The 27,757-nt window shown below is 37.0% G+C and overlaps 1 protein-coding gene across 1 annotated transcript in view; it reads left to right on the forward strand.

The window, feature by feature from the left end:
- Positions 1-27,757, forward strand: part of DCC (DCC netrin 1 receptor) — a gene marked incomplete at both ends in the record, with an annotated part of 1,098,829 nt that overhangs the window by 1,069,363 nt on the left and 1,709 nt on the right. The window contains 2 exons of the mRNA XM_081263478.1: positions 654-866; positions 26,188-26,330. Of these exons, the coding sequence (XP_081119604.1) occupies positions 654-866; positions 26,188-26,330 (356 nt within the window). The remainder of the gene's footprint in view (positions 1-653; positions 867-26,187; positions 26,331-27,757) is intronic.

The raw sequence follows: 27,757 nt of genomic DNA on the forward strand, positions 1-27,757 counted from the left end.
ACCTCTTCAACTATAGTTATCTGCCTTGATATTACAAGGTTTGCTACCAAAAAGGGAAAAATCGTAATTCTGCATTCAGTCAACTTGTTCCGGCAGAGTTGTCTCTCATAGAACTTTTAGCTAGATGTGTCTCTATTTTGTTATGGAAGATAGTGATAGTGGTTATTATTTGAATCATTTTATTAGCAATGCCTCTGAGCACCCTGTAACTCTGATTTGTTTGACAGTTGACATGGCATGTTTAAATCACAGAAAAATTGGCATATTGGCTGGTAGATAATAATGCAGCTGTAACCGGGTTTGGTACATTGCATTTCACTGACATTGCTACTTATGAAAGGAGAAATAACTCTTTTTTCTCGCTTCATCACTTATGATTACAGGGCCCAGACAGTTCAGGCAATATAGTCAGTGCTGAATATATTTTACTACTCTTCCTGAAAGATAGATCCCTGTCCTGCTGGACCTATTGCAACTGTTTAAAGGGGAAGGGCTAAAAATATGCTATAAATATATGAAGGTAGAAGAATGAAAATGATCATAATTTCAAGAAGCGGGGGGCCAGACCCTGCATTTATTGTTGAACTGACTTAGGATTCTTATGGATAACAAACTGTCTGGAATCATGACCGGATTTCTTGTCTCCATTGCAGCAGTGAGTGAAGGACCGGCCACACAACAAGCACCCATGCTGCCCCCAGCTCAGCCTGAGCATCCCAGCAGTGAGGAAGCACCAAGCAGAACCATCCCCACAGCCTGTGTTCGACCAACCCATCCACTCCGCAGCTTTGCTAACCCTTTGCTACCTCCACCAATGAGTGCAATAGAACCGAAAGTCCCTTACACACCACTTTTGTCTCAGCCAGGTAAAGTACCTGTCTGCCTACATTAAAATTATTATCACTGATGCCTCCCCTTAAGTGCATGAGGGAGCTGGAGAAGGTCTGGTTATGATATTTATTTTCAGTATTGATTACGTGCCCAGCATGCTCAGAATGGTTATTGATGTTTTCAGTGCAGTTCTTAATTATCTGCATTACAGCAACTGACTAGTTGTAGGTGTTTCTCATTAATTTGGAAAGTTGTCCATGAATACCATATGCCAGGCCATCTCTGTTAATGTGTACTGTGGATAAACCCTCTAGAAAATAATGGATCAATTCCTGAGTCCTTGCCTCTTCGTTGTTCTATAAGGTTCCTAAGATCTTAAGGTAGACCCCAAACTAAAGCTAAAGATATGAGAATCTGCCAAACTACTTCTTTGAGAAATTTACTTTCATCATTCTTCATTTCTCAGAGTTTCTAACTTATTTCAGAGGACTGGAATGAGAAAGGAGTGTCAGAACCAGTGCTGGGTCTAACTTTCTAATTCTAGAAATAAGGAAACCAAGATTTAGATAGATAGGAAATAATATATGTGATGCTCTTTCTAGGAAAGTTGAATGGCAGGTAGGAGAGCGGAAACCCCAGATTCCCAATTACCGTGTTATGTTTATTACCCAATTGTCATCCAACTGGGCTGAACCAAAGTTTCATTTTGTTTTATGAAGGAATTGAGGGAAACAGAGACAGGGATAGAAATAGAAACTGACATAAGAAAACACATTAAAAAAGAAGACGAAGAGATAATACTCTACAGGTGGATTCAACAATATAGGTCAATAGATAAGTAGATACATACAAGTAAAGAAATATGTAGGGCTTTAAATCATTTGGAACATTAGAATAATTCAAAACAACCCCACAGTATTTTGGGCACAAGATAGGAAATTAGCAGTTGGACTAGGCCAACCTACATTGTGCAAATACATATATGAATAAATTTCTGCTATTCAGATCCATGCCTAGAGTGATTCTGCCCTTGCATTAGTACACAGTCTCATGATGACTATAAATATAGAAAAATAAGATTGTCAGTGAACTATATTGTCTTTACATTAATATTAAGAATACATCTTGCCTCTGGCATCACTTTAATGGATTTTTGTATATCCCCTCTGATGTTCTCAAAATTTACATGGTGGGTAGAAGTGATCCTCTTCTACCAGCCCCTAGGAAGCAGGGTGGAGTCCACAGTCATGTAATGTTCCATTTCTTGGGATGCCCATTGCAGGACAAGGTCTTCCCTAAATTACAGGCTCAGTGCAGGTCATGACTTCATTCCATAGCAGATACCCCTTCTAACCCAACAAGACTAGAACTTAAAGCAAATCTATATTGCCTAAGCCCTTTTCTCCACCGGCTGACATACATAGTCCCCATACACATTGTGGGGAGGATCTGATATTTTATACTGCCCCCAAATTCTTAAGATCTTGGTAATTAAAACATTTCAAAGCAAGAAAATTCATTTAATGAAATTTCTGTACCAAGAGCATTCTGCCTGATGATTTCTGGCTGCATTCATTTCCACCTGTAATACTGACTAAGGACGAAGAACTTGAATGAGACAGGTTGGTATCTAGGGTAGGTGGCAAGTCAATTGCAACTTAATAAGAACTAACCTTTAATAAATCTTTATTGAAAGTGCTTATATAATAGGCATGCTTTTGAAGGCTCATAACAACCAGTTTGATCCTCAAAACAACTTTGCAAGGTAGTTGCTAGTCTTAACCCCATTTTACGAGTAAGGAAACTGAAAAACAGAAAATTTAAGTAGCTTATTTGAGGCCACAAAGCTGGTAAGTAATACATCTTCCCACTCTTTGTGACTTCAGAAAGCCTGGGTTCTCAAATTTTAGGAACTCGTTTGTGTCTCTCAGTTTATGTCCAATTTATTTCATGATAGAAACAAAAAATACTAAATCATTTCAAAATTAATAAAAATAACAAAAAGAGAAACATCTATCATAGTTATGAGTTAAGAAATAAAACCGTAACTCACAAGCCTTCCACGCTCACATTTTCATGAGGAAAGTTTATCCATACTCTGCTAACGATGACTGATTTTATAACATCAAAATACTCCAGTGCTGTAGCCCTTTACCTGTTCTCTCTTCTTGGAGGTTGTGTTAGTCAGCTTTCCACCACTATAACAAACACTTGAGGTAGCCAGTTTATAAAAAAGTTTATTTTGGCTTCACGATTTTGGAATTCTAGGCCATGATGGGTTGGGCCTCTGGCGATGTAACACCTCACAGAGGGAAGGTAAGTTGAAGAAAATCATTTACTTCCTTGTTAGGAAGCCAAAGGGAGAGGTGAGAAAGGGACTGGGGACCCCTTGAAGGCATTCCCCCATGAACTAAAGATCTCCCACTAGGCCCCACTCTTTAGAAGTTGCACCATCTCCCAATTTCTCCACCCTGGGAACCAAGCCTTTAACACAGGGGCATTTGTGGGACATGGGAGATTAAATTATAACAGAAGAAAAGTTGTTGCCATTGTTGTTTTGAATAACTGTGTTATATGGAGAGAAAAATAAAGCTGAAAATGACATTCTGAAGTCTATTTTAAATGAAATATTTTATAGTGTCAGTGCTGTTAGTTCAGAATACAAGGTTTACAGATCATCCTGTTCTCTTGGATTTCTATGATAGCAAAATGATAAAAAAAAAATTTAATTTTAGAAAGAACACCCATGGTAGATGGAACACAAGACTGACATTTTCTACTAGATGTTATTTTCTCCTCGTTACTATAATTCCTAAGATGCCCTAAACAAAATTTGATATAAGGTAGCATAAACAAATGGATTATATCCTTAAAGGAAGCAGTCAGGTGTACTGTTTCTGCATCTATTCCCTCAAATACTAAGCATATCTGAAGAACTATTCTGTGATCTAATGTCATGAGGGCAGAACCTCATTTTCTTTTATTTCCACTGTATACTTATGAGCCTTCTTTTGTGTGACTATTGTTCTTGCTTTTATTTGAACTATTTCTTACACAAGCATCTCTCTTTTTTTTTTTTTTTTTTTTTGTGTGTGTTTTCTAGTATCTCCGACTTGACTTGAGATCTTACTTTGGTTTATTTTTTTTTTTTTTAGTTTCCCTTTAAATACCACCCTCCCCCACTCAAAGTGAAGCAGGCTGCACAATCACTTTGGAATTATTAAACGCCTTTTTCCCTTTTATGTTTCTCTTTCATTGTCTGCCTGTGATTCCTGTTCATTTCATAATGCCTTACCTCATGATTTTCAAATAAGTCTCCCTACATTGTCCTGACACATGGTAAATAGTATGCTTTTAAAAGGGGCTGATGTTTACTTATTCTAATAGAAAAAGAAAATTAACAGACTGACAAATGTATTAGTGGTGACATTAACTACATGCTTCTTAGCCTAAAAGATGAAATACTTAGAGCTTTCAACAAATTTTAATTCTAAGAAAATCATTACTTTAGTCAAACTGATGGATGAAGTAAAGTCATTCTCTTGTCAGCTTAAAAAAGAAAATACCTCAAATAATTTTACTCTGTATTTCACAATAAAGGACTGTGTAATTAGTAATGAATTTATCTTTACTTACTGCAAGTAATTACTTTAGAATATGGTAATGTGAGGCATGGCTCTAATTTTTAAAGATCAGGCTAAATGAGAAGTTCCTTGTGCTTTGAAAGCTTTGAGATTAGGATCAATGAAGTTCTTCCTTAAATTCCTGGGTGTGGTTCTTCCGGGTTGGTGTTAAGAGTCTGGGTGTCAACCTGATTCCCACTGCGGTTCACAGAGCTGCCTGCAGCAACCTTTTAGGAGGCATGAGCAACACCTGCTCTGCAGTAGCAAGTTCCCTGGGATTGCAAAGCATCTTGCAGTATCACTATAGGAGGTGGCAATTACAAAGTCATTCTTTTGTCCTAACAACTAGAATTCTGCCTACCTGCAAAGAGATTCATTCCTTTGCCTTCCATCTGCTGAACCAGAAATTTAGCTTACTGGACTGACTGTAGGGTATTTACAGTGTTTCTGACAATTTCATCCTCAGCTCACGACATAGTTGGTCTGTTTCTTAATGCTTTATCTATAGATGCGAATTACTGTGCAATCTTCCCACATTTCACGAAGGTTGTGATTGCTATACTTTGCAAACCACAGATTTGGACATTTAAGTGATTTGGCCTAATCCTCTTTCAGGTTAAATAGAAAATGTTAGATGGAGTGTTGGGTCTATTGTATTATAGGTCAGACATAAATTATACAAAGGGCCACGTTAGAATGTGTGTGTGCACACACGCATGCCTTCGCTAGTACAAATTCCTTTTAGCTGTGAAATGATCAGCTGCACTTTAAATGAACTTGGATTAGGCAGTCATTTGTCTTCTGGAACTGTAATTCTAAAGGGGAAAAAAAAAAACAGAACCTCTTAAATAGTGACTTCTCTTACCATACTCTTTTATAATATTAGCTTCCTGGAGCTCTTGTGTCTTTGTAAATCTAAATAAGTCTTATATTGTCCTCCGTGTACACATTACATTTCTGCACATATATATTTATAAAAATAAAAAAAACAGAGTATTCTGATCTTTTCAGTCTTTGAGGGATCAATATGTCAGTGGATATGACAAGACCAAAACTCACTTCATTGTACTGAGAAATTGAGTTTGATTTTCCCCCTGCAAATTGTGGCATGTGCTTCAATTTGTCCGAGGATTAAGGACAAGGCAGAGGTGGAGGTGGCAACAGTGAACAGAAAAGGCGTTTGATTTATATATCTTGGCGGTTGGGAAATCATGTATTCCTGCTGTAACCTGATATTTCTGGCATGCCTTATTTTAGTAAATATGTTATCACACAAAACTGCCAATAAATTACTATAATACTTTAATACAATTGCCTTCCCTGAGCTGCTCATAGGCCACCATCGGGGTTGTTCATCAGAGTTACCATAAGAGTTTTCCATTCTGCTAAAATTAGTCACAGGCAGAGGTCATGGGAGATCAGACATCCTTTAGCAGGTGACAGAAATTGGTCATTTTTAAGACCAGTCAAAGAGAATAAATCATTGGTACTGCTAAGGAGGAGAGATGTGTTGATCTGGTGTTATTGGAGCCAATACCTCCAATCAATTCTAGAGTGGGAAATTACACCCCATCCTGTTACATAAATTTTATCTCATGTAGAAATCCATCTGGATCTTTTTATAGATATCTCCTTGAAATGTTCCTGTCCTGTAACCGAATTGTTTTTTAAAAAAAAATGAAATTTGATTTGATTTGGTCTGGCTATTGTAATTATCACTTGTTAAAGTGTAATTAAGAGAAATTTGTCCTAGATATCACTAATATTTGTGATTCTGCAGCCTACCTGGTGTTTATTAGAGGAAATACTGATTTCCTCTAGTATGGTGTCCTGTGAAATAAATGAGACAGCTCTGTTAACTGTCTCAAAGAGCAGGAAATGATTTCTGGAGGCTTTATGAGTAATCCAAGTGACTGATGCCTCTTTTGTAGACAAGAAAGCTGAGACTTAAAAGGCTAAGCAGGCTGCCCAGGGTCAACAATTGAGCTAAGAGCCAGATTTGAAAAGTTCAGAGAAATACACGATTTTATTTTGCTCTTTAGTTATGTTAACAGTTGTTCTTATATTAAATTTTCCCCTATAAAATGTCTTCTAGATCAATCCTAAATATTAAATATCCCCAAGGAAAAATTAGAGCAGGTAGGTTGAGTCATTCAAATTAGTATCTGAGTAAATGTTTTATTCCTTTGTGTTGGCACTAGATGGAAGAAAGAAGTTGCAGCCAGAGTAGCAACTAGCCAGACAACTCTGGAATAGCTGCCATCTGTCTTAACCTCACCTGTCCAACCTGCTGGCCATCTCTCCACAGGAAGGCAGGAAGCAGGGGGCTGACATCTGTTGCTTTCAGCACTACTAATGCCCAAGACTTTGGATTCCCACAAGGAAATTAGAGATGAGCAGAAGGAAGTGTAAAATAAAAGTAAATGTTGAGGCACATGCAATATATATACTACTGGCAATATACTACTGCCATAGATTTTCTTGTTATTTGTAAATTATCTTGGAAATCAAAGTGTCTTTTTTAAAAATTAGCTTAGGTGAAATGAATAAAATTGATGCTTTGCATTTCGTCACCATTTATAGTTCAGAGAGGACATTACCAAGTAAATTCACATCTACATGAGAAGTAACTGTAATTGCCATTACTGATACAGAGGTAGAATACCTGTTCCAAGGTCTCCTGTCATTTTTCTTAGGACCTTCATCCAAACTCTTACATATAATGTACACAAAAATGATTGTCAGGTTGATCAGAATACAATACTAAAGGTGAGAGCCAGAATTTGAATTCATTTCCTCAGTTTCAATGCTAATGATGATTTCAGGTGAAGCAAAGCAATTTGAAAGTGAATAGAAGGATTAGATATTGATGGTAAAGGCAGATAAGATGAAATGACTTTCAACTTCATGACCATTTGATGACAAAATGCTAAATGATCTAAACTACAAATTACATTGTCTGCTAAAGCTGAATTAAATTGCCTGGAGTGAAAAAGACAATTTGAAGGCACTGCCCTTGGAAATCCAGTAGTTTACCTTCATGAAAATAAGTAGACATGCATTTGCATCCACACAGTATAAAGGAGAATAGCAGATGCTGTGTTTATAAAAGATATCTCAGGTCAAAGGATCCTGAGATCTAGTCTCTCTGTTATGCCAAGTAAGGAATTGATTTTTCACCTCTGAATCCTACCTTTGTCATCTGTGAAGTAAATGGTCCTCTTTAAAGCAAAGGGAATGTATGAAATTCTACTGCTTTAGCTCCTGCAGAAGTAAGGGTGGATATTCTCCTTGTATTTTTTCTTTGCTTTGTGAAAGAGCATGAGCAAGGAAAGGGTTTTAGTTTGAATAAAGATTCTAAACTTCATTATGTGCATTCCAAGTAATTTAAGTAGTTAAGAGTTCTGCTAGTTTACAGCTCATCCAATTACTATTGGGTTTCAGAGCTTCCTTTGGGAGCAGGGGGAAATATTGAAGGAAACAAACAGTGTTTGCATAAACCTCTGTATTAATGGAATATTGAAAAAAAAATGCTATGAAACCTAACATACTAAAAACAGAATAGTCTTTGTGATATTAAAATAAACAGAGTTTAACCATGAGCGAACTATTTCTGATGATATGACTTGTGATATCTTAAATATTATGTAAAAAACATTGACAGCTCCTACTTCTGAAAATTTATAACTTTTATCTTGCTGCAAAACTTCCATAGAATGCATATACAATGTTAAACATCTGTTGTATTTCTGAGCTTTGACTTTCATCTTAGGCTTGCAGGAAGACTGATGTTCTTATTGTTAGAATCTCCTTATTTACCAGAATGTCAAGGCTCTCAAAGGAGAATCCCTTTATCCTTTGTAGCAAAGGGATTCTAGTAATTTTTTGATTTTCTGTGAATAAAAGTTATAAGTAAACCCAACTGATTTCAAAATGAGGGGCACATTAAGATACAATTGCATGTGCAGGCTCATATGAATAAAGGAATTACAATGACTGCTTTTTTTCCAAATTGCCCTTTTTAAATATCCTACTTTTGCATTTCCCATTCTTTTGCCCAGTAAGTTGTATGTACTTTTCTACTCTTGTGGAACCACCTGAGTCATGATTTTTTAATAGAGACTGCATTTTTCAAACCACAATAAGGTATTAACCTAGTATGTTTCTAAAGTCAGAGATTGATAATCTAACCTTTAGTTCTGGTTGGTGTTGCTTTTGAAAATATAGTTATTTGTTCTCTTCTTCTACTCGGTTAATGGAAACAGGCTACTCTGTGCACGCAGGTCTGACCTGATACCTGCCTCTGTGTTGAGCTCAAAGCAGGATAGTAGGGCCAACTGAAGAGTGATGATGAGCATTGATCCAGTCTTAAAGGCCTCTTCTCTGACAGGTGCAAAGTATAACTGAAAGTGTTTACTGAAGGAAAATAATAAAACTCTACTAGGACCCAGTGCCCCTGCTGATTGCCTGGGTTACCCTTGAATAAGTCATTTAACCTCTCTGTGCTTCGATTTTCCACAACTGTAAGAGGGGAAAATAAAATCTAGCCTTTACAAATTGTTTGCTGCATGATTATAAGGGATCTAAGTATATAAACGTGAATTATGGTCGTTGAAAATGTCAGTACTGAGTCCAAGAGCTCCTGATTTGATATAATCTGGGGACCATAACAACTTGTAAATTTGGCCCATTAAAGTTTCCAACATTTTTGCTAAGTAGCAGAGGGATCATGTGGAAGGGGGTATAAAAGGGCATTTTAATAACTTGCTGGCTGGTGAAATGAGATCTAACTCATGAATGCTATTTCACCACAAGGATGTGCAAGAGAAGAGGGCAGTCCATAAAGTGGACCTCTGCACTGAAGACCCAGTGGGGACTAGAGTGGCTCAGAGCAGCATCTCAAAGTTGCCCGAATGTTCATCCACCGGGCAGGAAGCTGACCTTCTCCGAACTTCTTTAAATGACCTCACTGCAGTACAGTATTGCTGGCCCACATAGATGTTAAGTTAAGTAGGTATCTGGGCTTGGCGGTAACTGCCTGGTTTCTTCTCCCCTATAAAGCCTGCATCTCCCCAACTGATCCTCATAGTGGTGCACATGACATGATTAAAGCTCATGGAATTTCCTAGATCCCAGCTCTAACTTTTGCCTTCACTGTTGCCTCTACTAATACCTGTGAATGAGAATAACAAGACAAAGAGGACAGAGGAGTGAGGAGCAGAAGTAAGCCATTGAGGGCTGGGGATGTGGCTCAAGCGGTAGCGCGCTCACCTGGCGTGGGTGCGGCCCGGGTTCGATCCTCAGCACCACATACCAACAAAGATGTTGTGTCCGCCGAGAACTAAAAAATAAATATTTAAAATTCTCTCTCTCCTCTCTCTCTCTCTCTCTCTCTCTCTCTCCTCTCTCACTCTCTCTTTAAAAAAAAAAGAGTAAGCCATTGAAAGTTGGATACAGAGGGATTTGTCAAATGCAGAATATTACTGACACCTTTGCCTTTCTTATTTACAAATAATAGATTTTGTTAATTAAGAGTATTATATAGTATGTGTCATCTCCAAATGTGATTTGAGATATAATTTGGAATTTTAAACCCCCTGTGGAAATGGCCATCCAAAGCAGTGAGTCTTAAATTTTATCTGCCTGGGAATCACCTGTAGGTCTTATTAAAATACAAGTTCCAATTCAGTGAACCTGTGGTAGAGCCTGAGATTCTGAATTGCTAAAGAGATTCTAGGAGATATGGAGGCTGCCCCTCTTCAGGTCACACCTGAAAGGCATTGGCTTTAGAACAGATCAGGTGCTCTTATCCATAGAAAACCTGGAGGAACTTCTTTGGTTACTTGCTTGAAATCAAACTAACATTTCTTTCTGTGTGTGTACACAAGCACACACATATTTATAGCTGTACAGGGTTGTTTTGTTTTGGTTGGTTTTGTTTCCCTAGCAAGTGAGTTTGTAGTTTTCATTAGAGTCTAGATTGTTCATCATCTACAATAGGCTAAGAATCACTTAACCTGGCCTTTTGACATCAACCTCTGTTTAGGCTCAGCTATGGAACATCAAAAACAAAGTCTGTTTTTCTTTCATGTTGCTTTTTGGATTTTCAAGACTACTTCAAAAAAGTCTTATAACCGAGATAACCTTCCAGAATCTAAGGCCAAGCTTAGTTGAGCACTTCTGCCCCTGCTCAAGCAACATTCTGCAAAATGTAAACTCACATTCATAGAAACACCTGAGGCCTCTGTGTACATTTTTCAATGCCTGATGAAGGCATTAGATTAGTATTTATAAATGTGTTCCAAGAGGTCCTACTTCTGAAACACTCTGAATTTTTTTTGCCTAAATGAAGATTTATAGTTAAGATCTCCAATTCTCTGTGGTAAGTTTTCTCCAAAATACAAGCTCTTGTGGGGACCTGGAATGAGTTAGCTGTCGTTTCTGGAGGGGTCCTCATATCCTAGGCTTCTCACATTCCCATGAGACAGTGGAGAACACCTCCTGTAGAGACTGAATGACTTGCACATGCGTTTTGCAAAAGAATGACGTGCCATTCAATGAAAATTTCAGATCAGCCAATGTCACATCAGGGTGAATAGCATATACAATCTGCAAAATAAATTTAAATTTTTTTCTGGTAGTAGTAAAGTAGTTATAAGCAGTGGTAATATAAATCAAAGGAAATGGGAGGTAATTAGAAGAAATGTTTATTTGAGCAGTCAGGAAGTTAAATTGTATTCTATAATCCCCTACAAGATCTTATCATAAATCATGATTGGATATAAAATATGTCTAAGGACTAAATATGTGTTTGAGGAGGCTGGTAGCAGAGAGCACTGAGAGAAAACAGAGGTCTGAGAGAAAAAGGACCTGTTTCTCCAATAAATGTTCAAACAATCAAAACCTGCTTTCCTCCTTCAGTCTCTTCCTCTCCCTCTCCCTCTATCCCCTCTCTCTCCCTCCTTACCTTCCTCCCTCTTTCTTCCTTCTTCTTTTCCTTCTTCTGACCCTGAGCTCAACTCCCCTTAAATGTCCTTTCCTTCCTGGCTTAGAGCTTCTGAATTTAAAGGGCAGCAGGTACTATACAATAGTGGCTACCAACACAGAAGTATTTGAGTTTTTAAAATTCCAGATCAGAGAGAGGGACAATGATAGAACATTACAGTTACAACAAAGAAAAGTGCTCTAAAGTAAATTTCCACTAACCTCTTGATGTTTTTAAAGTCTGAGAATTTTCTAATGTTCTCCTTGAGTTTCTGGGTTCCATGGATCACGCAAGACCAAGTTTCTGGAAGCTGACTTGGAGCCCCTGTCCATCAGGTCTAACCCCAGCCCTCCCTCTCCTCCCGTTCTAAGCACCTACTGTCGTCCAGGTGCCATACAAACAGTACCTGTCCTTACTCTTTCCTGTCTCAAAGCTCAGATTTTGTTGCTTTATTTTTCTTTTGTAGTACCCTGAAGAAATATTTCACACTTATGTGACCTACCTTCCAGAACTAACATTTAAAATCATGTAAATGCAAATTTTATTTTCTTTTTTCAGCACAAGAAATTGAACCCAGTGCTCCATACTGCTAGGCAACTGTTCTACCACTGAGCTGCATCCTTACCCCTTTTTATTTTATTTTGAGACAGAATCTCACTAAGATGCTCAGGTACTTGAGATCCTCCTGCCTCAGCCTCCAGAGTAGCTGAGATTTCAGTGTATGCCACTGTGCCACCTGGCTTCCATATTTAATATGACCACAAAGCCCTACTACATACACAAGAAAAATGAATTCTAACCATATCAATAAAATCTCCAAATTTTCTTATTGATAATTACCTTTATTAGGCATGTAACCATAAGTTTACTGACTCATTTAATCTTCACAAAACATGAAAAGTATTATTTCTCCCAGTTTATTCAGAAGGAAACTTTGAAGCGAAGAATATGTAGCAAATACATTTAGCGGTACATTATATTTAACTGTCAGACAAAGGATTAGAACCTGGGGATTTTGACTACTCTTCTGAACAGCTCTGTTTTACACACACACACAAAATCAAAGATTATGTGAATAGTAATCTCACAACTAACAAAAACTGAGCCTGTATTTTGGCATCTCCCTTCACATGTAAATATATATATTGCAAACACTTTTTTCCCAAGGGTATTCTAATATTCTCACTGGAATTTGTATAATAATACATGACACAATTCTCCAGCTTCTGCATTGCAGACAGAAAAAAAAACTTTTTCTTTCTGTTTTCACTGTGTTATTTATATATTCATTGGTTTTTATTTTGACATACTTTTAGGAGTGGGGAGGGGTTTTCCAAATATATATTGACTTCATTCTTTTCCTACATGCATTGAACCAACACATGCAATTGTAGAAAGTTTTATTTCTTATTGGTTGACTTAAACAACTATCTTATATAGACATTCAAACCCCAAATATAATATAAGCTTATTTCTAAATCCCACACAAGGTGACCAACAGCTTATTTTTTCAGAACTGACTTCCAATCATTTTATGAATATGAAATATTCAAAAATTCCATGCGGCTGTACATATTGAATATTGAAGGGTTTAGGATACATTGCATAGACGCATATTTCCTCATGAATAATTTCCCATACACGGGCTTGAAGAGAGCTTCTCTTTGGCCCAGCAGGACAAGGATTAGCCAGAATTTTTCACTGACATTTAGTTTTACTGCAAATGGAGAAGGATAAAATTGCAATTAACAAGTATCTTTAAAGAATGGACAGTTCTGAGGACCTTGTGTTTCTAGTAGCTCGAATAAATGTAAATAATTTTATAATACAGAGATGTTTAACCAAAAACCAACCAATTCCATGTGGGCTATGAAGACTGGGAAGAATGTCCTTTGGCGCATGGCATGTCTTTAAATTCCACGAATTTATATGGAAAGAACCCAGAGTACTTAGGAATTAAATAACACCTCAGAGGTTACAGTTGCCAATGGCAGGGACTGGATAAAAGCCTCGTTCGGCATAACCCCAACATTGACTCCTTTCCCAGTTTGGTGGAAAGTCACCAAAGTCTATGAAGAATGAAGGAATAGAGTATGTAAAGGCACAGGGGTAGGAGAGGAGAAGACATTTTCAGAGTTTGGAAGCAAAGGCAGCCTTGCTGGAAAGGAGGATCCCTAGAACAATGAGGACATGACCAGCAGAAGAAAGCAGAGTGTGGCGAGTGAAAATGGAGCTGTTATTAAGGAGGATCAAATGGCAAACCAAGGAGGAGACAGAAAGCAACTGGTGGAAATTAAGGGCAGATAGAACAGAACAAAGGAGGCAATTGCAAGAGGTGTCTTTCAAAAGAAGAAGCTGATGACTGAGTGAATGATGAATGGGCAATGAAGAAGGAGGGAGAAGCAGGTTCGAGGTGACTGCTACTTTACTCCTGGGTCTTCAGGAATGTGATTTTAAATAACCAACTGGAATGAGGTGAACCAAGAAGTTACTCTTTGAAAGGAGTAGGAACCTGGGAGAGGGAGGACTGCATGTTGAGCCTGAAGGGGGAGTGGAGCATCCAGGTGGGACTGTGGAGTTTTTAAGGTGGATGTGGTCCAGGGCGGTGTCACAGCTGCAGAAGCCACTTGGGGACTCTTCTTCGTGAGTAGGAGTTTCAACCTGCAGTAGGTTGAATTAGATGAGAACTCCCAGGGAAAGAAATGGAAGGGAAAAGTATAGTTCCCAAACTGAGTGAGGGTAGAAGCATAATTTTGTGAATAAGAGGCCCAAGGGATAGGGAGAACAGTGATAGTATAATTTTAAAGAAACCAAAAAGGAGGACTTCAAGGAACAAGTACTTATAAATACCATACCCCTTTATTCAAAGGTGCCATCCTTTTGGCTTCTCCTTCTGAAGTTATAGTAAATAAAACTATCAGATGCTTTGGAAAATATGTACAGTGAACTCTCATATATGCGCCAACCTGATTCCAACTGTTTTTTTTTCATATTTTAGATTTTACATAGCTCTTCACCTATCCATGCATCTTACTCTGTAATGCTATTCAACGGAAGCTGCAAATTCAGTTCCCTTCACCTCTGAGTACTTTCAATGAGCATATATAAATGCCTCTGCCCTTAGAATCTAAGTTGACATACTTGCATCATTTTAAGGGAGAACAAATAAAGACTCTCATAGTTGGACAAAATAAATTCTAAGAAGCCAACTGATTTCGTAATTATTATTGTGAATTGTAGAAGTGAGGAAAGAGAATTCAATTAAATCCATAGAGAAATTTACAGGGCAGATACTTACCAGACTAGACCTGTAGGAGAAGATTTGTGACTTTCATACTTAACCTTTCCCTAGTGTAGTGAGGACATAAGCTGAGAGCACTGTGCATAAACTGATAATATGCAAGTATAGACCAGCCTTAGAATTATGGCAGCAAAACACCGGGAAGATGTTTCTCAATGCAAAAAAATGGTGAGACTCCTGTGAGTTGTTTTCTCTCTTGGGGTGAGAATGGAGAGGGTATTTAACTTGCAGTTGAAAATATTTTAAGACACTTAAGCACACCTCACTGACTAAGACATTTTCTTTGAGCACTCTGTCTTGAAAATATTGCTCATGCTGTACTTTGGTTCTTCTAAGAAGATCATATAAAAGTTGGAAGCAATTGAGTTGAATTGGCAGCGTACTAACAACACAGTTTAATCTGAAAATTATATTCCTGGCTATGATCATGGTAACCATTAGCGTCTCTGTGTATGAGGGTGCGAGCATGTTTTGAGGACTTGTTTTAAAAATGAAACCAACTAACATCAATTATTTCAGGACATTAAGAAATCAGCTTCTGGGTAATCAAGGTTTTATTATAAAAACAGATTCCTCCATAGCAATCCTCTAGTCTTTAGAACAGAAAAATGTTTCTAATATTCACAAAATAATTTCATTTGTTAAAAGTGAAATTATCTTAGACTTCATATGAAATATTTACTGAAGTACAATCTACTGCATACTCATGTGGATGCTTTTGGATTCTGATGACATTCTACACAGAGTACATAATTAACAGAAGCTAAAAGAGACTGAAGTGGGTATTTCTTCATAGTTTCTGCATTTGAAAACTATTTTCATTAACTAATATGAAAACTTATGCAATATCATTGTTTTCTTTTTCTTGGTGAATTGCAAATGTGGTTTTTTCAAAGTTTTATCACCACATATCAGCAAAAATTAGACAATAGAGGTTTTAAGCCCTATATTTTTCGTGAAGAATAGAATTGACAATTTTTCTACCAGATCATAAAATATCCAAATCACACTAACTATAGATAATAAACTCAAATTTGTTGCTTTTCATTGCAAATAGGGTAGAAAAAGTTAAAAAGAACATTTTAAAAATTATTTGGGTAGAGAAAAGAAATGTCTAAAAATCATTTGAAATATTTCTTAAATTAACTGAGGGGGTCTCTTGACTTTGACATTGTATGGGGGCAAAAAAAAAAACCTACAAAAAGTCAAAGACCTCTCACAGTGAGTGATGGATAAAATGTGGAATCAGTATCTTCAAACTTAAATTCTGGGAGCCTGTTAATAAAAAACACAAGTGTTTGGTTTTGAGTTTGTACTTTTTGTTTTATTTTGTTGGATATTTTGTTAATATGTGATCCAGGAACCTCAGAGAAACATCAAAGAAAGTGGGAAATAAAGAACTTCTCCAGTGAATCTATTTCTTGAGATCTTTGATGATTTCCTTGAAACTTTTCTTATTCTATGAAATTTCTAAATTAAAAGCAAGGACCAGAGGGACTATTAGTTTAAGGTCTCTTCAGCTTCCTTGGTCTGTGGTGGCCTTTGCCACAGTCTTGTTCTGGTCAGCCCTACTCTCCTCAAGTCCTGGGTAGGGCCTCAGGACAAAAAGACATATTAGACAATGTTTTTGTGTTTCACTTAGTCATTATTTCTGACATAAACTATATGATGGAGTAAGTAACTAAGAAGCCTATCTCCCTTTAAATCTCTCTATAAGGTATTCCCTTACCCATTATAAAATACAAAATAAATAGGTCTCCCGTGCATAGGATTTTTATGGATTCAAAGTCATTCAGGAATATTTAAATCATGTTTCCAACATAATTGATCCCTTTCTCCCCATGAGCATTTTGGAAACTGTTCTTTTCCTCGATTACTATTAAATGCCCTCAGGTGTGCTTGATAAGTTCGGCACTTGGATTCCAGTTTGTGAGTGTGTAAAGGTAGGTCAGACCACAAACAGACAGAACTCAGAAAATGCATGTCTTTTAATTGGGATTCCAAATCTTGCACTCTTACAGGAGGGGAATCAAATTACTTATTGAATTGTTTTATTGTTCAGCCAGGAGGTAGACACCTTATAGCTTAGAGAAAAAGGAAACTGGAAAAAAAAGTGTTAGCATCAGATGTGAAAGATAACTATCTTAGGAAGCAGAAGCATCTTCCCTACCCAGGCGGATGAAATGGTGACAGAAAACCATTAATTCCTTACATCATCCTTTCATCATCTCTCTTTAAAAAGGTAAATAAATACAAGTAGAAAAAGGTAATAGGCTACCAACAGTTCATCATTGATTAAGTTATCAGATTATTATTTTTTAGATATATATCATGGGGGAGAGTGTACAGATGGTTTCTGGTTTCTCATACTGTGTGTGTGTGTGTGTGTGTGTGTGTGTGTGTCCGCAGAAAAAAAGAAGTATGGGGAACGGTACATGTTGGGAGAAATATCCAAAAGGGAGAAAGGGTACAAAGAGAGGAAAAAGGTTAAAGAAGGTTTTCATTTTTTGCAATCTTCAAACCATGTAGTCTTGTTATTCTTTCCCAAGTCTTTAGAAGTTGCACTTGGTGATGCTGGAATATCATATTTACATTGGTCACCACTTAGATGTGAAATGTCTTGCTGGAATGATGAGAGAGAAGAGAAAGGTTGGGGTGTAGCTCAGTGGTAGAGCACTTGCCTAGCATGTGCAAAGTCCTGGGTTCTAGCCCCAGTGCTGAAAAAAATTAAAAAGAGAAAGAAAGAAGGAGCCTGTTGATCTATTACTGTTCTTTCTTCTCTCTTCCATCACCTACTCTGCCATGCCACACTGTAGCCACTGCCCTCAACCGTGGTATCCTCTCCCCTGTCACCAGCACTAAGGTGTCTTGTCCACGTTGCTGTTCTTTCCATCAAAGTGTACTTAGTTGATTTTGAAAATTTCTTTTTGTCTAAAAACGAGCATACAATTTAATAGTATAAGCCCTGTATTCAAGTCCCACTTACCAGCTGAGTGATCTTGACCACTTCCCTTCTCTTCTTTGAACTTTCCTGTCTCCAAGATAAGAGCAATAAGGTAGCTATTTTAAGGATCCAATAAGACAATGTGGGAAAAGGTGTTTTATTGTACTTTAGGTACTGCTATCCTTTTTTTCTTTGGGTTCCAGTTCTTGGAAATAATGGACAAGGTGTTGATTACCAAATGAGAATCAACTTTTTTGACCTGCCCTCTGGAATAATTAGGTGAGAGTGACCAGGAGGATTTTTCCTCCTCCATGCTATTGAACTAATGGTTCCACCTGCTGTGAACTGAAATTGATAGTGGAGACAGGGCTGAATCAGGTCTTGCTTTACTTTGTTTGCTTAACAAATTCAACCTTGACAAAGTTCAAGGCCAGAGAGTTTGAGGTTTTCCAAGAACTGCAGGTTTAAGAACTTGAGTAATGATCATCAGCGCATTCATCTAACCTTCCAACTTTCACAGAAAGGTGGCCCAATGAAAACTACCGTACTGTGACTTTTACTGGGAGGAGTGGGAAAGCATAGAGAGGTGAGGGGCCTTGTCAGTCAGCATTTCCCCAGTAAGGTGCTGCTTTCCATATCTCTAAGGAGAAATAGGAGGGTTAGAAGGAGAGAACAAAACTTTTCTTCCCTGAAGTGGCATGTTTTGGGCATGTTTATCACCCTAAAAGTACAATGTGCCTTGTAGACTCAGAATTGATACCAAAATGTATGTGGTTGATATTTGATCACGTGTGTGGACCTAGGCAAATGTGGCCAATCTCTTTTTAAAGGAGAGTATTACACAATGTTTCACATACATATTTTTTATCTCTCTTATAGGAGGAAAAAACAAAAAACAAACAAAAAAACCCTTGCATATGAGAAGTGTAAATGACTCTATGACAGCTCCATGTTTCCCCAGATAACCTGAGCACAGACTAACTGCTTAATAATAAGCACAAATGGGAACTGTGCTTATTCACATGGAAACTGGACTTGAGAGGCCATTCCCTTTGTCTGGTATCACAGAATGGGTGACAGACAAAGCAGGATGTGAACCCAGTCTTCTTTACAACCATCCGTTTTAATTTTATTCCAAAAGGCAAAGGAGGAGAAAATAAAGTCAGAAGTAGGTAGTGGAAAAAACAAGCACAGATATGAAATTTAATATTGAAGATCAAAAGCCCTGCTACACATTGGCCCCTGATCCCACCCAAGTAAGTTAGTTCCCTGCATGCCTGCTGCAGCCTAGTCTAATATTTCTCACCAAAAAAAAAAGCATTGGACTTGGGAGAAACTTCTGCAGGGAGATGCTAGCAGGAGTCTGCACCTGGCACTCATATATTATGTACCTAATGAGCAAATGAAATGTTTAATAACTGTACTGTGAAAATAAAGCTTAAAACAGTAAATTCCTACTGAGGCTGCTCATCTACCGCTGCTGTACACCGCTGGCCCATCTCAGAACCCCAGCGTCATTTGTACTTGACCCCTCGGTGGGTCCTGCTGAGGAAATAACATTAAAACCAAAGTGATGCTCACTTAATTAGTTGTATATCCATGTAAAAGCATTTATTTAGTGTATCTCCATCCTGAGTTCCACCAAAGGGTTACCTGAGGCACTTTTCCAACATGCACCCCAGGAATAGAGAGTTCTATAGTGGTTTCAGGAGAAGCATTTGTGAATTTAGAATTTTCAATTAACCGTAGATCATTTAAACTCACAGAAATTTAGTATTGCCTATTTTTAGTTTCACTCTCTATTGCTATTTTAAAATAAAGAGAGCAAAGCCAGCTTAAGTGGTGTTATAGATTTTCATTAATAATTTTAAGAAAAAAAGGATGGAACTTTTTTTTTCTAGAAAGCACTGGCTTAAAGCCCAATTATTGTCATTTATGCATTAAGCATTCACTTGATAGATATTTTGGATTCTTTTTTATTAACTCCTTTTTATCAATTAACCAAGTTTTCCTAAATCTTAAGGAGAGACAAGTCCAAATGTAAAGTTAGGAGCAGATAAAAGAGCTGTATTTTCCTTCCTTTAACCATTTTACAGGTAATATCTTAAAGATCAAATAACCTTTAACCTTTATAGATATGAATAAATCAAGATCCAAAGAAATTAAACTATTGGGCCAATGTCACTTCTCTGATTTGGATATGTGTCCCCCAAGGTCCATTTTAAAAAGTTTGATCCCCAGTTGCTGGTGCTATTGGGAGGTTATGAAACATTTAAGAGGTACAACCTAGAAGGATGAAGTTTTTAGGTCACTGAGGGTGAAAAGGAATATGGGAACTCTCCTTGCTTCTTTGTCACCGTGAGGTGAGCAGTTTTATCCATCACACACTCCTCCCGCCATGATATATTGCCTTGCCACAGACCCATATAAAATGGGTCCAATGGACTCTAGACTGAAACATCTGAAACCATGAGCTAAAGCAAGCCTTTCTTCATTATAAGTTGGTTCATCTCAGGTGCTTGTTACAGTAACAAAAAGCTGACCATCATGGTCACAAAACTATGTAAGATGGCATTTCCCAAGTCCAAGGATAGCACCCTTCCTTGATATTCAGATATTTATCTGAGAATTTATTCTCTGTTTAGAATTCACAGAATTCTAAGGTATGAGACTGCCATAATAGAGGTAACCGAAAAATCTTTTGTGAAGATCAGCCTGGTGTTCAGGGTAGAGAATCTCCTATCCTCTAAAACCTGACTGCAAACAGATGGAAGATTCTTCTAATTTCTGATCCCCAGAGTCACTCCTCCCCTCACTTGCTGTCACCCTCAGGTTTGTTCACCTCCCTCTCCCAAAATGAGGTGGATTTCCTGGATCATGTCTTGGAATTCTCTCCTTGTAGTGGGGAAAATTTCAGAGGTTCTTGACTATCCAGTTAAGATTATATTAAATTAGCAGCTCAGAGCCATGGTAGGGAGGCTTTTGATTTTTATCATCCCTTTGATTTTGCTTTAAAGCATTGCTCAGAGAAGTTTGATGCATTCTCCTAGAAGTTTCATTGAAACTGTTCATGTTTAGGACCATTTTCAATCTCGGTGCAGTTCTCCATAGTGAAGAAATCAATAAATATAAAGCCTTATGCCTGGATTTACCAACATGAGAAAAGCTGTAAAGAATTTTGCCTTTTCTTATCATTAAGGAATAGGAGTTTAACATACTGAAGTGATTTTTTTTCTAATTATTACTGTGCCTTTTCGTACTTCAGAAGGGTAGGATGGTGACTCTCCTTCAGTGTGTCAAACACCATGGAGCTCACCAAAGGTTACAAACCCTGAGGCATATGGGGAGCCACACCAAGAACGGATGAGGCCAGTGATCCAAGAAGACTGTTGTCTTATAAAGTAGCTTCTGAAAGCAGATAGTATCTGGTGAAGTATGCAAAGCCCCATCTGCAACAGCCGTGCAGTATGGAGGAATGGACTCAGGGTAGATGGGCTCCCAATAATAGCTGTCCATCAACAGGTGAGAGGCAGAGGCAGCAAGATGGTCCCCAGTGTCTCCTTTGGTTTAAGCAAAACTCACTAATCCAAATGCAGGATGATATCACTGCTTTCTCACTTAAATATGTAGGACATGCCATGAAACTGGTCATTTTACATTAAAAAATATTTGTTTGGTTTGAATGGTATAGAAGTTGGAGTCAAAAGTTAGCCTTTGGGGAAGGCAGTTGTGAGGTTTCAGGTGCGAGGTGAAGAGCTAAAATCATGTCTCTTAGCCCCAGAGAAGAATAGGAATCAAAGTAGAAAATGAAGACAGAAACCAATTACCCACAGTGATCTACAACAATATATACGAAAAGGGAAAAGCACAACTTGGTGAGCTTGCAGGGAATCAGGCTTCACCAGGGTCCAGGCCTAAAATATCTGAGGTTTGGAGTAGAAAATGCTGAATCTATGAAAATACCCAAGAGAATGGTGTCTGTTTTGCTGAACAAGATGCTTTCATGAAAATCTTTGTTTTAATTTCTTTTTCTTCTTCATAAAAGGGCAAATTTAAAACCAAAGTTGTCTAATTGGCTATTAATAAATTTCTCCTGGGAAACTTCCCTTATACTCTTTTCTTTAACTCCCTTTTCAGGAAAAGGAAAAAAAAAATATTTAAGGCCATGGAGCGCACCTGCTGATAATGAACTCTGAGAGACTGGTCAGATTCTTTGTGTCTACTGGAATTTTATTGAAATGATTCTACCTTGATCTATCAGTCTCCAGGAACCTCAGATTTCTCTTCTCCAAAATAAAGGGGAAGGTCACTACCTGAGCTCTAGGGGCCCTTGAGGTGCCAACATTCTGAATGTCTGTGATTCTCTGAATAGTACATGAGAAAAGGCAGTCACTTGAGGTTTACACAACCCGTGTGGTCTTTGAGCTGAGACAGTCTTCAATCCCTTTTAAAAATCCCACCGTGTCTTTTAAAGAGTTCAAAAATCAATACAGTCTCAGTGTGTAGCTGTTGCCTGGTCACTATAGAAAATCAATCATAATGATCTTTTCTCTAATGGATTTGAGTTAAAGCACTCTGTAGGCATACCCATGCCTTCCCATAACAGTGAGAGAATGGCAAATACAGTATAATACACTGTCCATGTATTATACTGTATCTAGGATTCTGAGCAGAAAATATACCTAAGAATATATTTCTATAGTTCTAATGAAAGCCATCCCTAAGAATTCAATTGCTTAACATGCAAAACTATGAGAAATTTGTAATAAATCATATAGAAGTATATACAACAAATGGGTACATTCTCAAAGAATATTTTTTCTTATATGTTTCCTAGAACAAATTGGGCATTAGCCCTGTTAGAATCTCATCCATAATAAGCTGTGCCAATGCCATTTACTTTTTGCTTGTAGAACACATTTACTTTTTTTTCTTGGTAAATACTTATGTTACAGTGAATTGATATTTGGTATGTGTTAGAAACATTGCATATGTCTGGTTAAGAGTTAAACTGCAATTTTTTCAGAGGTCATTAAGTTCCTTAAATTTTTTTAAAACCCTAACATTAACTCAGTAGATTTTATCATCAAGGGAGACTTGATCAAAAATAGATACATATTTATACATGTATAATAGAAATAGTATATGTGTGTGTGTGTGTGTGTGTATATATATATATAAAATGCAGCTGCTATGTTGACCTGAGACAGGGATAAGCAGTGCTCCTGGAAGGTTCTAAGAGGGACAGCTTTTGTGATAATACAGCTAAATTCAGATTTAACCAGAACCTTTTAAAAGGATAAACAATTGTAATTCAAGTAACTTAACTCAAAATAGAAATTCAACAGATGCATTCTCAAGGTTAAACAGTATTCTTTTTTGAACTTCTAAACTTCATGGATTTTCTTAAACTTTGCGATTTCACTTAAATAACAATCTAAAATATTAATGTAAATTGTACACAATGGAGCCCTTGGAGGACCATAGGATAGCTTGGCTCCACCTGGGTTTTTAGCACCTGCCTTTATATTCAGGTTCAAAACTAATATCACACCGGGAACACTGTTTTCAGTCCGAGGCTAAAGAGAAAAGGATGTATAGGTGTGAGAATCATGCTCACCTGTCCAAACCCAAAGAATGGACTGAGAGACAAGATGCAGAAAAAGTAGGGCTTTACTTTATTAGAGAGCTTGTAAGATCGGGTGTCTGTGGGGAGCAGGCACACCCAGAAGAGGTTCAATCAGTTTTTTATCCAGTATAACACAAGGTCCCTCCCCAGTTCCTCATTGGCTGTTGCCTATTGGGTTATTTAAAGAAATATACCTTTAGTTGTTCCTACCTCCCTTTGTTCTCTTATAGCAGGAAAGTCTTGTTGGGGTGAATGCATTCTGACAGGTACACAGCTTTTACTTCTTTACCTAAGTTACTATTTCTTAACAGAGAGACTTCTATCTCTGTTGGTCGTGTGGTCCTGACCTCCTGTTTGTCAAGGGCTGTTCAAGTGCATGGACTTTAGATCTGCCACATCCATAGGCATTGGTGCTATTGTGTGAGTTAACTGCTTGTAACTTTCCATTCTGCTCTATTTCTTCTCCAGCTGCCTTTCTTACACCCCAGTTTTATGTTTGAGGCTAAATATTGCACTCCAAAAATTGAGCACAGGACATTCTATTTCTCGCAGAGATAAATATAATCAACAAGTAGTTTGTTCACATCCAGTGAAGAACAGCTGGCTTTGAAGTCTCTGTATAAATGAAGGTTTGTCTATCATTCAACTAGAGAATACTGGTAGTGAAAACTGAGCATAAATGACAAACCCAAGATGATTGTGGCATATGTTACCAAATTCACAAGGTGATTTTGTTTCAGCCCTCTAACCTCTTTTATTATATAAAACTAATAATGATAATTCAAACTGTACTATTTTATTCATTTTACATTTAACATAAAGTTTGGATTTTATGGCATAGAATGAGAACTACACTTTTTTAAAATGATGGAAAGCTTTATATTTATATATTTAAATAACATTGTAATAAAAAAAATAGTTGGTTCAGTATTGGAGATCATGGAAGCTCTCTTTTTACTTTTAAATTACAACTCAGCTAGGTATGGTGGCAGCATGCCTGTAATCCCAGCAGCTCTGGAATCTGAGGCAGAAGGGTAAGAAATTCAAAGTCACCCTCGGCAATTTAGCAAGCCCCTAAGCAACTTGGGAAGACCCTGTCTCTAAACAAAATACAAAAAAGGGCTGGGGGATGTGGCTCAGTGGTTAAGCATCCCTGGGCTCAATCCCTGGTACAAAAAAAAATTACAACTCAATTATAAGAAACCATAATATAATAAAATAATAAACCCTCAAGTTAAATAGAATCTGTGGACTCGATTTCATGTTCATTTACTTGACTTCTCCAAAAAGCACATTTGGATGAGCTAGATCAACATATTAGTGATAAAACCTTCATTTGCTTAGTGGGGCTTATAACTTGGTGCAAACCTCTGCATGCCTGCCCCTTTCTAAATGTGTGAACTCCAGCAAGTTACTTATCATCCTTGTATGTGAATTGGGAGTACTAATACTTAGGACTGTTCTGTTTGAGCAAGGTATTAGATATCACCTACTTTAAATTTACAATCTCATTTCATCCTCACAAATAATTATTAACATCCACATTTTACAGGTGGAAAAAGACAGACCAAGGCAGGTTTAGTTAACCAACGGATTAACAACTAGTACATAGCTGAGCTCTGCTGAGCTCTCAACACAGACTTAATGAATTGGAAATCCCAGATTCTTCACTCCATTTGTAGACTTTTGATTCCTGATGTTTAAATAATAATAAATGTGAAGAAGTTAACATATTAGGTCATCACATGGAAAAATGTGTTCATGTGACACTTTTTCATTTACTGTGACTAATATCTAGCTAATCACTAATTTATTATATTGTTTTCATCCTTTCTTTCCCAATAAACAAATTATCCCTATTTTTTTTTTTATTGTGGATGCATTAACCTCTGGAATTTACTAACTAGAATGCTGTTTTCTGAAGTATATTCAAAACAACTTGTAGGCTAGGGGGTCAAAATTTAGAACCCCATTAGAATCATTAGAATTAAAACATCATTATTGGTGATAGAAAATAATGAGGTAAACTTCTTTTCACATCTTACTCCTACAGTTTCTGCTGAAATCTTCATTATGATGCTAAAAATGATGAGAACTTCTTCATCATGTGAGGTGTACTAGCTGATTCAATAGGGATTTATAGAGTTTTGTTTCAAGCAATAAAGGCAAAGTTGTAGTACAGCTAGAAGCTAAGCAGGATTTATAAGACAAATGTCAAATTTGAAAAGAAAAGGTAGCCCTTATTTGTAGTAGACAGAATGTCATCCAATAGAAACTTGGCAGTTCCTCAAATGATGCTTATGAGCATTAGAATATCTTTTTATTGAAAGAAGACATATTGATTAGGACAAAATTATATGTCTTTTATTTTTTTTCCAAAAGGGGATTAATAAGGAGATTCTTTTAGGTAGCCATGAAAGACTGCTATATGCTGTAACATCGAATACTCATTTGTAAACCAGAAAAATCATGTCTGCTAAGTCTTTCGTCCCCCTACAATTTAGGGTTCATTTACTTGGTACAGCACAGGCCCAAAGCTGAGACTTTGGGCATCCACTGAATGCACCTGACACTTTATAGGACATGATGAACAGTGCAGAGCTCCCAGGCAACTCTCCCTGCATGATTTGGAATCCACTTGAAATTACATATGACTAGTGGAGCTTCATCTGGAGAGGCCTAATCACAATCTGTCTTCCATTCAGTAAAAATAAAATGAGCCCATTCGTTGTGTCAGAATTAATCTCCACAGTACAGAATGAACAATAACCTAAAATCAATGCCACCCTACTTGGTTTGGTTTATGTGCTTGGGGGAACGTTCTTCAGAATCTTTCATACATTACTTCTCATCACTCTGTGTTTTCAATTTCAGGGCCCACTCTTCCCAAGACTCATGTTAAAACAGCCTCTCTTGGGCTGGCTGGAAAAGCAAGATCCCCTTTGCTTCCTGTGTCTGTGCCAACAGCCCCTGAAGTGTCTGAGGAGAGTCACAAACCAACTGAGGATCCAGCTAACGTAAGGGCTTCTTCACATCCATGACACATCTGGGGAAGAGTTGTACCATATGAAGCTGTGCAAAAAAAAAACAGTGTAAACTAGTCAGCACTCACTGCTGACCCAAGCCATCGATCCTATTGTTGCCTGTCTGCACTTGACATATGGAGAAAAAACTTTAAGAAAAACATTATGTCAGGGATTAAGTTAAATCTAACAAATATATTGATAGTTAGGAGCATACACACACACACACACACACACACACACACACACACACACACTGGGATAAAATACCCTGGAATTTCTGGAAAGAAGCCTACATAATTATTCTTTAACATTACAAAGTAACAAAAAGCTGTATTTGAAGTTATCATATATATTACTTCCGAAATTATTTTTAAAATAGCCTAGAACATAGAAATGAGAAAAAAAGCAAAATAAAAAAAAAATAGAGAAGACAATTTAAGAAAGAGAAATGGAGGGATGGAAATATTTAGAAAATAAGAGTGAAAGTTTCATGATTCAAAAGGGAAAAAAGTTTTAAGGAAAGAAGCCAAACAGTGTTTAAATTAGAAATCTCAGAAGGAAAATCAGTGAATGGGACAAATGTTTGAAATTTGGGGAGAAATAAACATTTCTCTCCAAAAATGTCCTATTAAGATTCAAAAAGGTGTTACCTAAAGACACTATTTAGAAAACTTTCCAGTGTTTCTGCATGGATTTCAAGAGAAAACATTTTTTAAAAGGCTAAGGAATTGGCATATCAGACATCTTAAATAATCAGGGAATTGAAAGAGGGTAAAAGATTTATAAACATTAAAATTCTATATTATTATTCTACTAGGAACTTTTTAATCCTAGATTGTGAAATGAGAATTGATCAGCCACTTTCAACTAGCTTCTGTTTTTTTTTAATGCATGAGTGAAGATTTCTACAAAGTTTGCAGATAATAAAATGATAAGGAAAATTATCATAATATCAAAGACTAAATCAGTCAACGACAATTAGTCCTTTGTGAGCCATTCAACTATAAGTCTTCTTTAATAAAATTATGTTTTCTTTAAAATCTGGTCATCAAAAAGAAAGGATCATTTCATTTAAATGAAGAATGATATATTTTTCTTGCTTTATTATTTTCAGTTTTACAAATAGTAAAGTGTTTCACCTATATAGAATCCAAGAAAGCTGAAAGTGTATGTGTGTTTGAATATTTGACAGAAGGATGTTATAGTCTCAACGCACTGCTCTTAAAAAGATACAAATATAAAATAATCGAATGCTCTTTTGTCAGAATTTAGATGTTTCCTTCAATGTTTGTTTAGGTCTGATATTTATGGCCATATCTCAAATCAACTCAAACTCCTAAATTTATGTTTCTCATTTCATAAGGATTAATGGTCAGGTGGCCCATTTTACATTTATTGTTAAATGAGGCAAATGATTT

The sequence above is a fragment of the Spermophilus citellus genome (genome assembly GCF_964194105.1).
Source record: "Spermophilus citellus genome assembly, chromosome: 12".
Classification (NCBI taxonomy): Eukaryota; Metazoa; Chordata; class Mammalia; order Rodentia; family Sciuridae; genus Spermophilus; species Spermophilus citellus.